The sequence below is a fragment of the Carassius gibelio genome, chromosome B16, assembly GCF_023724105.1.
Source record: "Carassius gibelio isolate Cgi1373 ecotype wild population from Czech Republic chromosome B16, carGib1.2-hapl.c, whole genome shotgun sequence".
Taxonomy (NCBI): domain Eukaryota; kingdom Metazoa; phylum Chordata; class Actinopteri; order Cypriniformes; family Cyprinidae; genus Carassius; species Carassius gibelio.
In genome coordinates, this window is record NC_068411.1 from 23183831 (window position 1) to 23198264 (window position 14434).

General features: G+C 36.1%; 3 protein-coding genes across 5 annotated transcripts; 1 reads left to right on the plus strand and 2 right to left on the minus strand.

Annotated features, from left to right (window-relative positions):
• The first annotated feature begins 1074 nt into the window (after positions 1–1074).
• On the plus strand, positions 1075–3650 carry LOC127974399 (ras-related protein Rab-39B-like). The gene is made up of 2 exons (XM_052577630.1): positions 1075–1553; positions 2846–3650. The coding sequence occupies exons 1-2, from the start codon at positions 1336–1338 to the stop codon at positions 3285–3287; spliced, it is 660 nt and encodes a 219-aa protein (XP_052433590.1). The 5' UTR covers positions 1075–1335; the 3' UTR covers positions 3288–3650.
• Positions 3625–6726, minus strand: LOC127974400 (transcription initiation factor TFIID subunit 12). 2 transcript variants are annotated; one of them, XM_052577631.1, is made up of 6 exons: positions 6558–6726; positions 5885–6117; positions 5721–5798; positions 4827–4941; positions 4555–4643; positions 3625–4458 (listed from the first exon to the last, which is right to left on the minus strand). In XM_052577631.1, the coding sequence occupies exons 2-6, from the start codon at positions 6053–6055 to the stop codon at positions 4423–4425; spliced, it is 489 nt and encodes a 162-aa protein (XP_052433591.1). In that variant the 5' UTR covers positions 6056–6117; positions 6558–6726; the 3' UTR covers positions 3625–4422. The 2 variants fall into 2 exon arrangements, with proteins under 2 accessions (XP_052433591.1, XP_052433594.1); XM_052577634.1 differs by having other exon boundaries at positions 5885–6111; positions 6558–6720.
• A 445-nt stretch (positions 6727–7171) lies between these two features.
• LOC127974398 (CTP synthase 1-like) lies at positions 7172–14120 on the minus strand. 2 transcript variants are annotated; one of them, XM_052577629.1, is made up of 17 exons: positions 13955–14120; positions 12405–12583; positions 12033–12203; positions 11021–11121; positions 10817–10933; positions 10635–10718; positions 10294–10526; positions 10057–10189; positions 9683–9771; positions 8459–8553; positions 8293–8355; positions 8174–8217; positions 7988–8084; positions 7838–7893; positions 7662–7758; positions 7438–7582; positions 7172–7347 (listed from the first exon to the last, which is right to left on the minus strand). In XM_052577629.1, the coding sequence occupies exons 2-17, from the start codon at positions 12571–12573 to the stop codon at positions 7269–7271; spliced, it is 1773 nt and encodes a 590-aa protein (XP_052433589.1). In that variant the 5' UTR covers positions 12574–12583; positions 13955–14120; the 3' UTR covers positions 7172–7268. The 2 variants fall into 2 exon arrangements, 1 of the variants encoding a protein (XP_052433589.1); XR_008157287.1 differs by lacking the exon at positions 7172–7347 and having other exon boundaries at positions 7530–7582; positions 7838–7889.
• Positions 14121–14434: the final 314 nt, after the last annotated feature.

The following is a 14434-nucleotide window of genomic DNA, read 5'->3' on the forward strand; positions in this document are numbered from 1 at the left end:
ATTTTTTTAATTAATTATTTTATGTTGTTTTTTGATACATTTTTTTAATTAATTATTTAACTCGTTTACTTTTGCTTTTACTTACTTACTGTAATGAATGTTGTCGTACATCTTTCAAAATAAGAGCAGAAAAAACAAAAAGCCAGCAGATCCTAGTCATTATAGCTGGTTGTGTTATCATTGACAAAGGAAAGGATTGTACGTCCCCTAGTGGCCATCGAGAAAAAATCCAAGTCATTACAATCTGGTTTAAAGAAGGAAATGCTATAAAAATGCATATCGTATGTAATATTAGACATTTAAAGCAAGCTGCAAAGAGTCGTGAGAAAAATGTTCGCGTTTTATTGGTTATTCTACTAAAAACTACCATAGTAATAATATATTGCGCGTGCTCTTTAAACGTCAGCTTTCCCTTTCTGTCAGTAAATAATGGACAGCTATTCCGCTTCACTGGATCCCCACCCTTGCTTTTCTGGTATGAATTACTTTCATTATTAGTTTCTAAACAGCCTTCATATGCTCTCTCTTCACTTTCTCTATCACTTTTTTTGTTTTCGTATACAAAAAAAACTAATAGCAGTTACACGCTGTTGATAGTATTACAATTAATTGTTCACTGGATTTATAAAGTAGGCTAGTCCACTACTCTAAAATATATGAAAACAAAGTGAAACACTCTATTTATAGCCCAAGTCGGCTTAAATTGTCTCTCTGTCCTAAGGGAGTCTGTTCCATTGTTGTTCACCTCCTGTTTGGAAAGCCACATAATCAGACTAACCTGTTATGCCCAGTGGTTAGGAATATAATGACATTGTTAGTCTTCCAGCCATCTTCAGAGGTTATGACCTGGGTGGAAGCATTCTCGTGGTTGTCCTATTGGGAAAGAAAAAGACCTAGCTGGAATGTTTTTCGTCATTACATGTGCTTTTATGTGATGCATGCCATGAGCTGACCTCAACAGGAAATGCTGGGCTTGTTCTGATATGATACTGCATGCTCATTCCCCCTCTTGTCTATGAGAAATCCCAACTTTCTGCTGGTATTTATCAACTCCGCCTCTCACATAAACCCCGCCCAATAACAAGTATGAACAGGCAAAGATTAAAGAAACAGATGAGTTAGACAGAAGCTCCCACCCCTGCAACGATCAAACAGACTCAGCTCTTTGCAGAAAAACACAGGAGAAGCTGAGGAGCTATGGGTTTATTTTTACCTATGTTTACAATGAGCACTTCAAGACCTCTAAGGTAAGAGGTTCTCTGAGGATCCTGGTGGAGTCACAGTCCTTAGTAAACCCCTAGCCTTTTCATTCGCTGCTTTCATCTGGCTCAAGTCATGGATCTCACTTTGTGGCAGTATCAGTTTCGGATCATCATGCTAGGAGACTCCACGGTGGGCAAATCATCCATGTTGAAGCGCTACACTGAGGATCTGTTTCTAGAGTGCATCAACCAAACAGTCGGAGTGGACTTCTATGTACACTTCCTAGAGGTGGAACCTGGGGTGAGGGTCAAACTGCAGTTCTGGGATACAGCTGGTCAAGAGAGGTTTAGGTAAGTTCTATCATGAATTGAACAAGTCAGGGGTGCCTACGACCTGCTGTGTTTAGCTGAAACTTGCCCCAACACACCTGTCAGTTTCTAATAATCCTAAAGACCTTGATTAGCAGGTGTCTTGACATTCATGTGTGTTTATTTGTGGATGAAGCTGAACTCTGCAAGGCGGTGGCCCCGCAGGAGCGGTTTTGGATACCACTGTTTAAGATGAATAATTCACACATGACACATTTCCCCTTCACAGTAACTTCTGTATGTTTAGTCATAAATTCAGTGTCTAAAAACAGTTTAAAGAAGTTGCCTTGCTTCTGTAAAAAAGGGTTGTGAAACATATTACTCATCACAGCAACAAGAATTCTCATGATACTTCCAGGAAGTATTTTGTCAGTCTACACTAAAAATGTATTCTTTGCCAGGCCGAGCTCCAAATGGGAGTTGGGGGGATAGGTTGGGGGTTGGGCTTGGTCCACTTAATTATCCCACCCTGGCAACCACGCCAAATGTTCAGCCCACCCAGAGAGATCTACCGCCCATCTAACTTGGAGCTGGTGTTGGGCCTCTTTTCTGGTATGCATAGATGACTTCAAGCAGGCATATCACCCAAAAAGGAAAATTGTCATCATTTACTCAACCTCATGTCATTCCAAAGTCTCGTGGGTGGCAAGCCTTGGACAAGGTGAACGGGGCAATTAAAATACATAATTTATTTAAAAATAACCATTGTTAACTGCTAAAACAGTGGTTTACTCGTATTACTACACTCTTGAAGATACAGGTTCCAAAAGAGAGTTTACGAATGAAGGAAACTGCCCATTGCACAATAAGGTGGAACAAGTCCTGCATTCGGAATAAAATAGCCAATTGCCAACTGGTAAAGTCATTGCATCACTGCATCAGTAGGGGTGGATAGGAAATTTAATGATAAGAAATAACATTTATGTGAGCGATTTAAGCGAGCTGACTTTCCAATTTCAGTATTTCCTCATTCAAGGAAGTAGGAGTTGGTTTTGCATGCCTGAAATAGCTCCCCGGAGGCGTTGCAAATATGGTTGTTAACTGACTTTCCTTTAAAGGGTTTCAGAATGATACAGATTGTCCAGTGAGAAAGAACATTGTTTATTTGGATTTTATCCATTGGGAATTTATTGGTTGATAAAAAAAAAGAAAAAAGAGAAAGCCATTATGGACTACAATGGAGTCCGAATAAATGTGATGTATAAACAGATTATTGATTATCACATTGCAGAGGTCTGGAAAAAAATAACCCTAAAACTACGGTACATTTGCAGGTCTGTGACCCGCTCCTACTACCGTAACTCTGTCGGAGGTCTTCTGGTCTTCGATCTGGGCAACCGCAAATCTTTTGAAAATGTGCGGCAGTGGTATGCAGAGGTGTGTGAACGTGTGCAACCCTACACTGTGCTCTTTGTGCTGGTGGGACACAAAAGTGACCGGGTCAAAGCTGGAGAGCGAGCCGTGGACCGATCTGAGGCCGAAAAGCTCGCAAGCCAACTGGGAGCGGTGTACATCGAGGCCTCATCAAAAACAGGTCACAATGTGAAAGAGGCCTTTGAACTCTTGACCCGGAGGGTGTATCAGGGCATAAAAAGTGGAGAGATCCAGTTGCGTGATGGATGGGATGGAGTCAAGAGCTCAGCACCTACAGCACAAACACTCCAGAAGATACAAAACAATGAAGCCGCTGAGGAAAACAAGAGCTGTTCTTGTTAACTTAATATGTGTAGATCCCTGAAATTCATGATTAACATCATGCATATGTAAATTTAATTTCCAAATGTTTGTTCGTATTTCTGAGATCAGCATTGGATAAAGGTGTCTTTATTTATTAGTGTGGCTGCATCAGTTAAAGATTTGAACTGCTTTTCATTATATTATGTCACATTAATAAGGCCACGTATTTCCATAAACATTGATGTATTTTTGCTGATACAGACACTCTGAAGGTATTTAAGTTAAACTATTCACTAATAAATCCATACATAGATGCATTGCTGAAACAGGTTATGTTAGATGTAATTTCTGAAAATATGAGCGAGTTCAGTGTGAATAAATCACAATTAGTTGTTTTTTATTCATGAAAAAAAAGAGACTGTAAAACACTGTGATACATGGCAAAAAAAAAGAAGAAAAAAAAGAGTTTATACTCGGTTTAACTCCACAGAAACGATCAAATCTGTTCACAAACCCACAGCAGACAGGGTTTATGCACCATTTCCCATAAATCACACATATATTACTCCCTCGAACTAATTAACCATTCTGCATTATGTCACTACTTCCAATGCAATTAATTAAATGGGGAAGTGGTATTTATTTATCTGGTAAAAATGACTGTTTACATTTAGAAAATCACACACTTAAGATGTCCTCTATAGTACTAAATATTAAGTTATGAAGTCTATAACACCAAACACTATGAACAAATCAGATACATGGTGATTGTAATTGTGCATAGCTATTAATGCCAGCTGAGCAAACGTTGTGTGACTGCATGGCGGGTCAGCTATTCACGAAATATGAATGAAAATACGGTTTATGGGAGAAACAATAAACAACTGATGTTTTTCACAGAATTCCGTGAGATCCTGTAATATAATAAACCCCAGTATAGCACCAAGTCAGAGACCAAGGTGCCAAAATAACATGTTTTAACACAAAGTGAACTGTACAGACAATTTACTTCACTTCCTATGCACCTTTTGAATGCGAAAAAGTCAACAGAAATGTACTGTGAGTAGTACAACACATTCTGCCTCTCTGATTAACATAACATATATATAGGTTCAATCCCTCTCCACTTCCAAAACTAGCAGAAAAAGAATGTTTATTGGTGCTTCCGATCTTGCTACTTTTTGGTTGTTTTGCGGATCAATGCCATTCTCTGAAAAAAAAAAAAAAAAACAGAAAAAGATATTTAGGTATGCAAGTCATGTGTTTTTCATCATTTCAGTCTAAGTGCATAAAAACGATAGCTGACCTGTTTGTGAGCTTCTGTGGTGCAAGCCTTCTTGTACGGTCGGATCTCATCTGAACCAAAACCAGGAATCCACATGTTCCACTGTCGTTCTGTGATGCAATATTGGATTAGGGACTAAATTACCTTGTATTATTCATTAGAATGGTAATAAATCAAAATGTAAAAACAGAATTCAATGTAGGAAGCATAAAAAAATGTGTGTATTCATATAAATTCATAGAAAATGCGCTCAATGTGCTCAATGCTGGGAAAAGTCTATGCAAGAACCTCACCCAGGTGTAGCTGGACATCTTTGACTTCAAGAGTGTTTGACTTCCTGTGTCGGGCAAGTTGGCAAGCCGCCGTCACCACGCTCTCAATGAAGTCATCGGCAATCTGCAAGAGCATCTGAAGAGAAAGGGAAATGACTCGGACCAACAGACAACAGTAGAGGGACACTACTAGGGGTTGGTAAGATTTTGATTATTTTTGGAAGAAATCTCTTTAAAAAAAATTAATTTACAATTAATACATAAGGCAATTTATTCCTGCAACGACAGATTTAGAAATCTTTCTAATATGATTGCTGCGCAAGAAACATTCATAATCTATGTTAGAAACATTTGCTTAGCTTGCTATTTTTGTGGTAGCCATGATACACATATTTAAGATTTTTCAATAAACAGAAGTTTCAAAAGAACAGTATTTATTGGAAACAGATTTTTTTTTTTTTTTTTTTTTTACATTATAAATGTCTTAACTATTACTTTTGACCTAATGCATCCTTGTTGAATAAAAGTATTAAAATTATAAACATGAAATGTTGGATAACTAGGGAAGCATTTCACATTTTTATTTTAGCTGTGGATGTAAAGGGATGCTTCTTAGTTTTTTATTATAATAATTATTAATTTCCTAAAGATTGAGAAGTCATTTAGGTAACTCACAGCTTTGTCAAATGTATTTACTGTTACTTTTGACTAAATTAAATTATCCTTGCTGAATAAAATTATAATAATACAAATGTAAACAAATCATAACTCTGAGCTGACAAAAATGGATACATAGGGAACAATATTAATAATCAACTAACTAATTTACACATTTATTCACATATTATTCACATTTTAATTTAAATGTAAATCTTATTTTAAAATACATCCATTACTATAATATAGTCTACCTACCTCCTCCACATCTTCATCGAGTTGCTCATTAGGGTCAATTTCTCTCACAAGATCTTGCAGTTTCTTCTTACTAAGCACCTGTTTGGAGGATATTAGATCGTAAATGTTATGTGAAATACAAATAGAGGCAAAGTCTAAAAGATTTGAACTGCTTGGGGTCTCACCTGAGTGCCTTCAGGGCTCAGTCTCCCTGCAGGTCCAGGGGTGCCTGGAACTTTCCCGGGGGCGACGGTGCTGTTGGCCATGTTGGTGGAGATGGGTGGTGTTGAAGAGGCTTCTGCTTTCACAACAGTTAAGAAGTTAGAGCGACTGGTCTGTGACGGGTACTGAGTCATACTACGCTAGTCGAGAGATATCTGTCAGGAGCCTCTTCAAAGCCAGAGTGCGGTCTCTACAGCTGCAAAAAAAGGAATTAAGAAATATTAAATACTTGAGTTTAAATACATTGTTTTTAAGTACCACAAAAAAACTAAGAACTTCTAGAGTCACTCGACGCAAAGATCTCACTAAGAAAAACATCACAGAACTGTGATCTCTATGTTCTACAGGCTAACGACTTTAGCTTTTTAGCTTCGCTGATGTTTTCTGGGATTATCAACTTAAACTAACATTAGTTGGGAAAACGCGGATGTGCTACTGATGTTAATAAATCTAAAAATGCAAATGAATAAATAAGTCATGTTATTTGATGTTTTCGTGGTTGCTATAATCCTTCACCAGATCAACTTCAGATTAGCATATTAGCAGCTAGCAAGTAAACATTTGTGCCAGACCACGTCTCGTGATGCTTTCCTTTTGTTTTATATAATCCTGTTAGATGGTGAATTAGTGTAGTACCTGATCCAAGTAATTGTGTATTATCTACCCATCTTCGGCGTTTATGAGCTGGAAATATTCAAAAGCCAATTTAAATTGATGTTGTTATTCCTTCTACAGGCGCCTCTTCTGGCGAACGGACTCAACGGAGCTCTGCTGAATTATCGCGAGATCACAGAGAATGGGTTTTTACAAAATGAAAGCCCAGTTGTCTATTACAAATGAGCGTTTTATAATAAAATAATGTTTTGAGCTTAATATGTTACGTTATATGGAAATTATATTTTTCATTCTTATCTCAGTTTGAAAAGAAAAAAAAAACATAATTTGGATGTAAAGTAATGTTTTTACATTTTGTCTAAATGCTAACTAGATGTGTGGGATAGGATTACAGTTTAAGGTGTGTGAATATTATCTGTTTCCTCTATGTGGAGTCGTTTTCCATCAAACCAGGAGCTGAAAAATGTTTGCACAGACAAGATCAATAAGCTATATTATAACACGAATTTCATGTTGACACATTATTTTTAATTCATGAATATACTTTAAAAACTGTGTAATGCTTTTCATCTTGCCCCATAATATTTAAACTTTTAAATATATCACTGTTGACAGAACAGTATGCATGCACCATATTTTGCTTAAAAAGGACACATTAACTTTTTTATTAATTTATTCATACAAGTAATTCATGTCATGAAAGTGTTGATTTCATGATAATTTATTTCCACTTTAAGAAAGTGATGGGAATTTGATTTCAGATATCTCTGAGTCCGGTGAACTGCTGCCACTTCGGTCACTGTATGTGTCCCTGAGGGAGAAGAAAAACAAGGTTAGACATATTGTTTGTAGCAATTCTCAATAGTTAAGCTCTTCTAAGAAAGTTAATTAGGCAAATTACCGAGGTGAGAGTCGGCATCCTTTTTGTAAGTAGTTCTGTAGTTTCCCAGATGCTGCCAGTAGAAGGCCAAAATAAGGAGGTGAGGGTTTGATGGGGCGAGAAGTGAATTCTGGGTGGTACTGGACTCCGACAAAATAAGGGTGATCTGTTGTGACAGAAGAAACAAGCTGAAACGAATACTCAAAACCTCTCCAGACAGGTTTAGATACTGGAGATTCACTGACCTTCAAGTTCAATGATCTCCATTCTCTCCCCCTCCAGGTCCTGACCCACAAATCGAAAACCTCTATCCTCAAAGTGCTGCTTCAGTTCTGGATTCACCTAGAAAAATGCAAAATAAACTAATTAAACAAGCAGAAATAAATTATTTAAAAAGTCGTTTTGTAAATATTAACCGGACCTCAAAGCGATGCCGATGCCTTTCGTCCACATATTCAGCATCTCCATACAGCCTTCCTACAACAAAACAATTAAAATATCATGGCAATTTCAAACCTTTAAATACAGTATCAGTTTGTAATTTTTTTGATGAGTGACTTTCACAACTTACGAAGAAAGCTGGAGGTGTTTTTAAATAAGGTGCGCCTTTTTCCCAACCGCATGGTCCCTCCCATCTGCCCCGGATTGTGCTCAGGCATTTCAATCACCTGATAACAGAAAAAGCTCTCATCACACCAAAAAAAAGAAAGAAACATAATTCAGATTTGCTCATTTATTTTACCAAATCATTACCTACCACTGGATGTTTTGTTTCAGGGTCAAATTCTGTAGAATTGGCATCTGTTAAGAGGATAGCAGTTAAATAAAAACAAAGTTTAATTTAAAAGGCATATCATAAAATCTGAGTGTTCTTACCTTCCCAGCCAAGTACATTACGAGCAAATTCACACACTGCCAGCTGCATGCCCAAACAAACACCTGCCAAACGAGATTGGGATGACCAAAGAGATGCTGTCAAAAAACTAGTTATTTACATCATATTTTGCCACTAACATTGATTGCACTGACAGTTTTTTGTTACCTAAAAATGGTTTTTTCTTTCTTCTCGCCCAGTTAATAGCTTGGATTTTTCCCTCAGTGCCTCGCACACCGAAGCCTCCAGGAACAAGAACCCCACTAACAGACAAGCAAACATTCAAATGAACATTAGATTAATATATTAATCGTCAAACGATTAATCGAGATTAATCACATCCATAATAAAAGTTTTTTATGAAGGTAAAATGACGTCAGAAAGATTTGCATGCGCAAGGTAATATTTGTGGGTAAAAAATTATTTGCAGCATTTTACTGTTATTCGTAAGTGTAATTCATGTATTGTGAAACTGCAGGTTCATGCTAAATAAATATGATCTGCATTCTTCTGACCGCATTAGTTTTTCCACGCTATGTGTATTAGAGCACAAGTTCCCAAAATAAACGGATATGTACAGCTCGAATTTTGCAAGTGCGAGGGGGAAGGCGGGTCCACCTTCTTCTTGTAGCCAATCAAATGAGGCTTTCACTGACCCTCCATTTACTCTTATCTGATTGGTTCAATCAACACATCATACGCCAAGAATTGTATCTTTATTTAGTTCAGGATTGTTCTTGCTATCGGAATGGTACTTTTAACGTGCACATACAGTAAAAAAAAAAAAAACAAATTGGTAAAAATAACTTAAACTCGGTTAGTGAGAGAATCGTACAAAAATTGTAATCACAGACAACATGTCAAAAGTGTAAGCACGGAAAAATTATATTATATAATTTTATTATATACATTTAATATTTAATATATAAATGTAAAGTTTTTTTTTAAATATATACATTCATGTGTGTGTATTTATATATAGGTAATAAATATACACAGCACACACATATGATATGTAAACAAAAACTTTTATTTTGGATGTGATTAATCGCAATGAATTGTTGGACAGCACTAATTCAAAGTCAATGGTAGTTCGTAAACTATTTTAACCATAATGTATGGTTATTTTTTGGAAACCACAATGCAGTTTTTGTAATGAATAAAACAGTAAAAGCAGGTCCTGATTTTAACCATTGAGTACTGTTTACAATGAAAAAGTAGGCCATTAAATGCCTGAATAAAACCAGGATATTGGATAACATTATCTAAGAGCCCACAGAGCTGATATGACACCAGTAGATTAAAACTTATATTTGAATTTGAATGTTCTCTGTTGATGGATCAAACAGAGTTGGTTACCGTAATTTCTAGTGTTTTTGGGGGTACACTCACTCAGCACTGCAGAGCTTCTGCCAGGCCTCATGGTACTTCACCGGCTCCTCCTGCAACGCTGCTGGCTCTAGGTCTGCTGAATCGATGTACTGAAATGAAGTACCGTTTTATACTATCACACTGTAAAAAATTACAGTTTAACAATTTGGGGCAATATAGATTTTACTACGTTTTTGAAAGAAGTTTCTTATGGTCACCAATTTGCATATATTTGATCAAAAATACAGTAAAAAAATGTAATTAAAAAAAAAACGAATATTGTGAAGTATGCAAGAACTAAAATTTAAATTCAAAAGGCACTCTCAGATGGGGCAAAACTATCAACTTCTTCATAGAAGCACAGGAAATCTTCTAGTTCTTCTGGCATTCCTTACCTTGACTTCTAGCTTATAGTTGATGGCGAGGGCAGAGTGCTCCAGTGCTTTAATAACAGATGCATACGAATCTGAAAGCTTGGTGTATTTGCCTACTAAAGCAATGGAGGTTTGCTCCAGGAGTCGGTCAGATCTATGAAACACAGACAGACTGCTTAAAACAGCTGTATCAAACTTGGAAATTTTGGGAAGAATACAATTTTTTGAGACGGTTAGGAGAATCCAAACAGTACGAACCGGTCTGACATCTCCTTCCATTTTGTGAGCATTTTGCGAGGTCTCATCTCAATGGGCAAGTCCAGCCTGCGGCAGAAGTAGTCAACTATACCCTGATCCTCTAGGAGTAGAGGTACTCTGTAGATGGAGGACACGTCATGTATGCAGATCACCTGTTCAGGTTCTACATGGCAAAACATGGAGATCTTCTCTTTCACTGCAGTGTCCAGTGGAGTGGAGCAACGACAGACAATCTGCAAACAAAAACGATGCATTCCCAGAAACACACCAAAAAAAAATGTGTTGGAGCGACTTTACTTGCATTGGTTCTTTATAGCATATAATAGAGAGTAAAGACTGACGAGATCAGGTGACAGGCCAAGTCCACGAAGCTCCCGAACACTGTTCTGAGTGGGTTTGGTCTTCTGTTCTCCTGTTGAATTGGGCTAAAAATACATCCAAAGACCACAGGAGTTTTTTAAAGCACCTTTCAACAACACGTTTAAATATAACTGTTAGTAAAAGATAAAAAAAAAACTCTTACCTGAGGTACAAGACTGACATGGATGTTACAAAAATTCTCCCGTTTCACTTTAAACTGAAACTGTCTAAAAGCTTCAATGAAAGGCATACTCTCAATATCTCCGACTGTACCTCCAAGCTGTGTGGGAAAATAAATTGTTAATTAATTTTATTATAATTATATTTTCATTTATTTATGTGAAAATCTATATTCATATCTATATACCTCAATGACACAGACTTCTGGTTCAATACCGTCATCGTCCACTGACACCTTCGCCTGTCTCATGACCCTTTCTTGTATAGCATCGGTAATGTGTGGTACCACTGTGAAAATTATTTATATTCATCTAAGTGACACCACATTATCCATTATGTAACCTCTTCAGAAACAAGTATGGCAGGCAACAGATGCTTTAACATTTGTAATAGAATGAGATGAGGATATGCAAATGTAGGGTGGGTGCTTTCAAATACTTCAAGGTACAATAAACATCATGGTACATCTGTCATGAGACAATTTATTGCAATGCAATTGCTTCAGTGCAGTATTGTTAGAAAAACATTTGCAACATATAATTGAGAGATATACTACTCTTAAATTTTTTTTTATAAAGAATTGTATTTTATTTAAAAAGAAACCAATTGATTAGAAGTGACAGTAAAGACATTTATGAATAAATGCTGTTCTTTTCAACTTTCTATTCATAAAAGAATGATGAAAAGAAAGTTGCATGCTTCTGAATATTCTGAAAAGAAAAATGGTTTTATAGTTTACACAAATGTATTAGGCTGCACAACTGTGTTTAACATTTATAATTAGAAATGCACCAAATCATCGTATTTGAATCATTTCTACAGGATCATGTGACACTGAAAACTGAAGAAATGGTTGCTGAAAATTCAGCTTTGCCATCCCAGCTATAGATTATTTATAAAATAAAAAAATATCCTGAAATAGAAACAATAATTTTAAATGATATTGCTATTTCACAATATTACAATATTTAATCAAATAAATGAAGCTTTAGTGAGCATAAGAGACTTCTTTCAAAAAACAAAAAAATTACAGACTCCCAATATTAACAGTATAGTAATAGTAGTGTAAGGTACGGCTGTATATTACAGAATGCGGTACATTTCAGGTTCAAACTCAGACAAGACTGATATAATCCTGTTTCCTCATGCCATACTTCATATTTATGTTCCAAACAACCTCGTGACATTGTGTAACTCACCTTGTACAGTTTTACCCAAGTAATCCCCTCTCCTCTCCTTGTTTATAACAGACTGATAGATCTTCCCCGTTGTCAAATTGTTGTCCCTGGTTAGCCGGATGTCCAGAAAACGTTCATAGTTCCCTAAATCCAAGTCCACCTCACCACCATCATCCAGCACAAACACTTCACCTGTTAAACAGAACGTCAGAGAGATTGACACTGGCATGAGGATACTGATAGAAACAAAAGACAGCCATCAGAGCCTTCAATATGACATGCTGCAGCCCAAAATAATGACTAACCAATTTTGCAAAAAACAAATGTCTCATGTAGCAGTTCTTATTTATGTATCGTAAACATAATAATCCAAATTAAGCAGCCTGCACTTACCATGTTCATAAGGAGAGAAAGTGCCTGCATCGATGTTGATGTAGGGGTCGATTTTGATAGCAGTGACATGCAGGCCACATGATTTGAGTATAGTGCCCACACTGCTGGCTATGATCCCTTTCCCAATGCCAGATATCACACCGCCTGTCACCAGTATGTACTTCATCATTCAACAGCGTCTATCAGATTGGGAAAGAAAGTGGTGTTTATTTCAACAATGATGTAATAACAATCAGCCACAAATATATGATGTTACATATCTGAAGTTCAGAATAAAATGTAAGCGGGTCAGTAACATATTTTGCAATGCAATTCATAGTAATCCCTTGAATACACCTCTGCTATGATGAACAAGTCAACTTATGAACTACAATTTTTAGCATTTAAATGTTTTTTTTTTTTTTTTACATTTTAATAGTTTTATAAAATGTTATTATCTAGTTATTAAATATTTTTAGCATAATCTATACTGTTATGGATTTTTTTTTTTTTTTTTTTTTATAAATGTGACCTTGGCTGTGAAAACCCAGATAGTCATGTTTTTGCCGATTTACTGTTTTTTTTTTTTGTTTTTTTTTTACATATAATCATACTTCATAAGGTAAAGAACATTCTGTAAAAACATAGCATTGATAGCATTAATATTGACTGAGTAAGACCATATCAAAGATTGAAATCATTGTGATGGTTGAAATCAAACTTTGACGCTTGTTATCTCATAATAAGATTTTGAGACTTTAGCCTGGATTTCACAGAGGGACACTATAATATTATATATATATATATATAAACATTTATATAAAATAATTAAAATATAAAATCACACATAACCCTCTGAACACATAATATTAGCATATTTATTTACTATATATCTATATATGTGTGTGTGTGCTCAGATAGTATGATATTTATTATATATAATAATTTCCCCTTAAATACATTTAGCAGATGATTTTATTCAAAGAAACTTACAACAGAAGAACAAAAGCGTGTAATTTAAGCACAAAGACGTGAAATTTGAAAAGGTGAACTTTGTGCTTTGTATCACATTAATTTTTGTATTTTTATCTGAAAATGAAAACTAGATTTAAACACACACACACACACACACACACACAAAAGAACAATCAAACACCTTGTGACACAAAAAGTGACACTGAGACAAGGAAGTAAATCATTAATTATGATTTATTAATTATTTTTTGCGGGAAGACAGACAATAAGACACACAATAACAATACATTTATAACGACCGTGCCAAACTCTGCAACACCCAAGCAGATGATGATAAGAAAAAGACCAAATGTAAACCACGATGACCTTGTAAACAAAAGCCAAATACGCCAAAAGCGTCATTCATTAATGCATCTCTAACAACATAAAGTGTGTAATCACAAGAGCGTTTCGCAATGTCTTTTAATAGTCTTATAATTGAAAGCCATTAGAGACGCGAATAGATTACATAACACTGCAGTAAACGTCCATGTCAGTACAAGTGAATGAGGTGCAATGAAAGCAGAAATAGAGCATAAAATGAATGTTAACCGTACCTGAACTCGAAAGTAAAATATAAAACCGAGGATTAAAAGCATCAACCGATTCACGAACCACGAGCCATCATCGCGACACGTTTGTTTGGGTGTCAGCGGAATGCGGTAAAGCGCCAAAACAACACGTGGTGAGGAATTCGATGCTGAGTTTCAATTCTAGCTTTGCCACTCCCACTTGAATTGATAGAAGCCTAGAGTGAACGCCTTAAAATAGCATAAAGCGATATCCTATCGCATCATTTCTGCAGGCTATCACTGCATTACATCGATTCAGTCTATTTTTTAAGTAAGTTTATATACAGTTGCTGTTCCTTGAATAAACATAAGCTAAATGGAGGAATGGGCTCACATTCCACCACTGCCAGGCTGTGCTGTGGTTTAGAATGATATCACCGGTCTAATTCCACTTAGTACTACTAACTCCCTTGGTATTTTAGAGTCGATGTGTAAACCTGATCAGTTCCTTTCAAGATTTCGAGT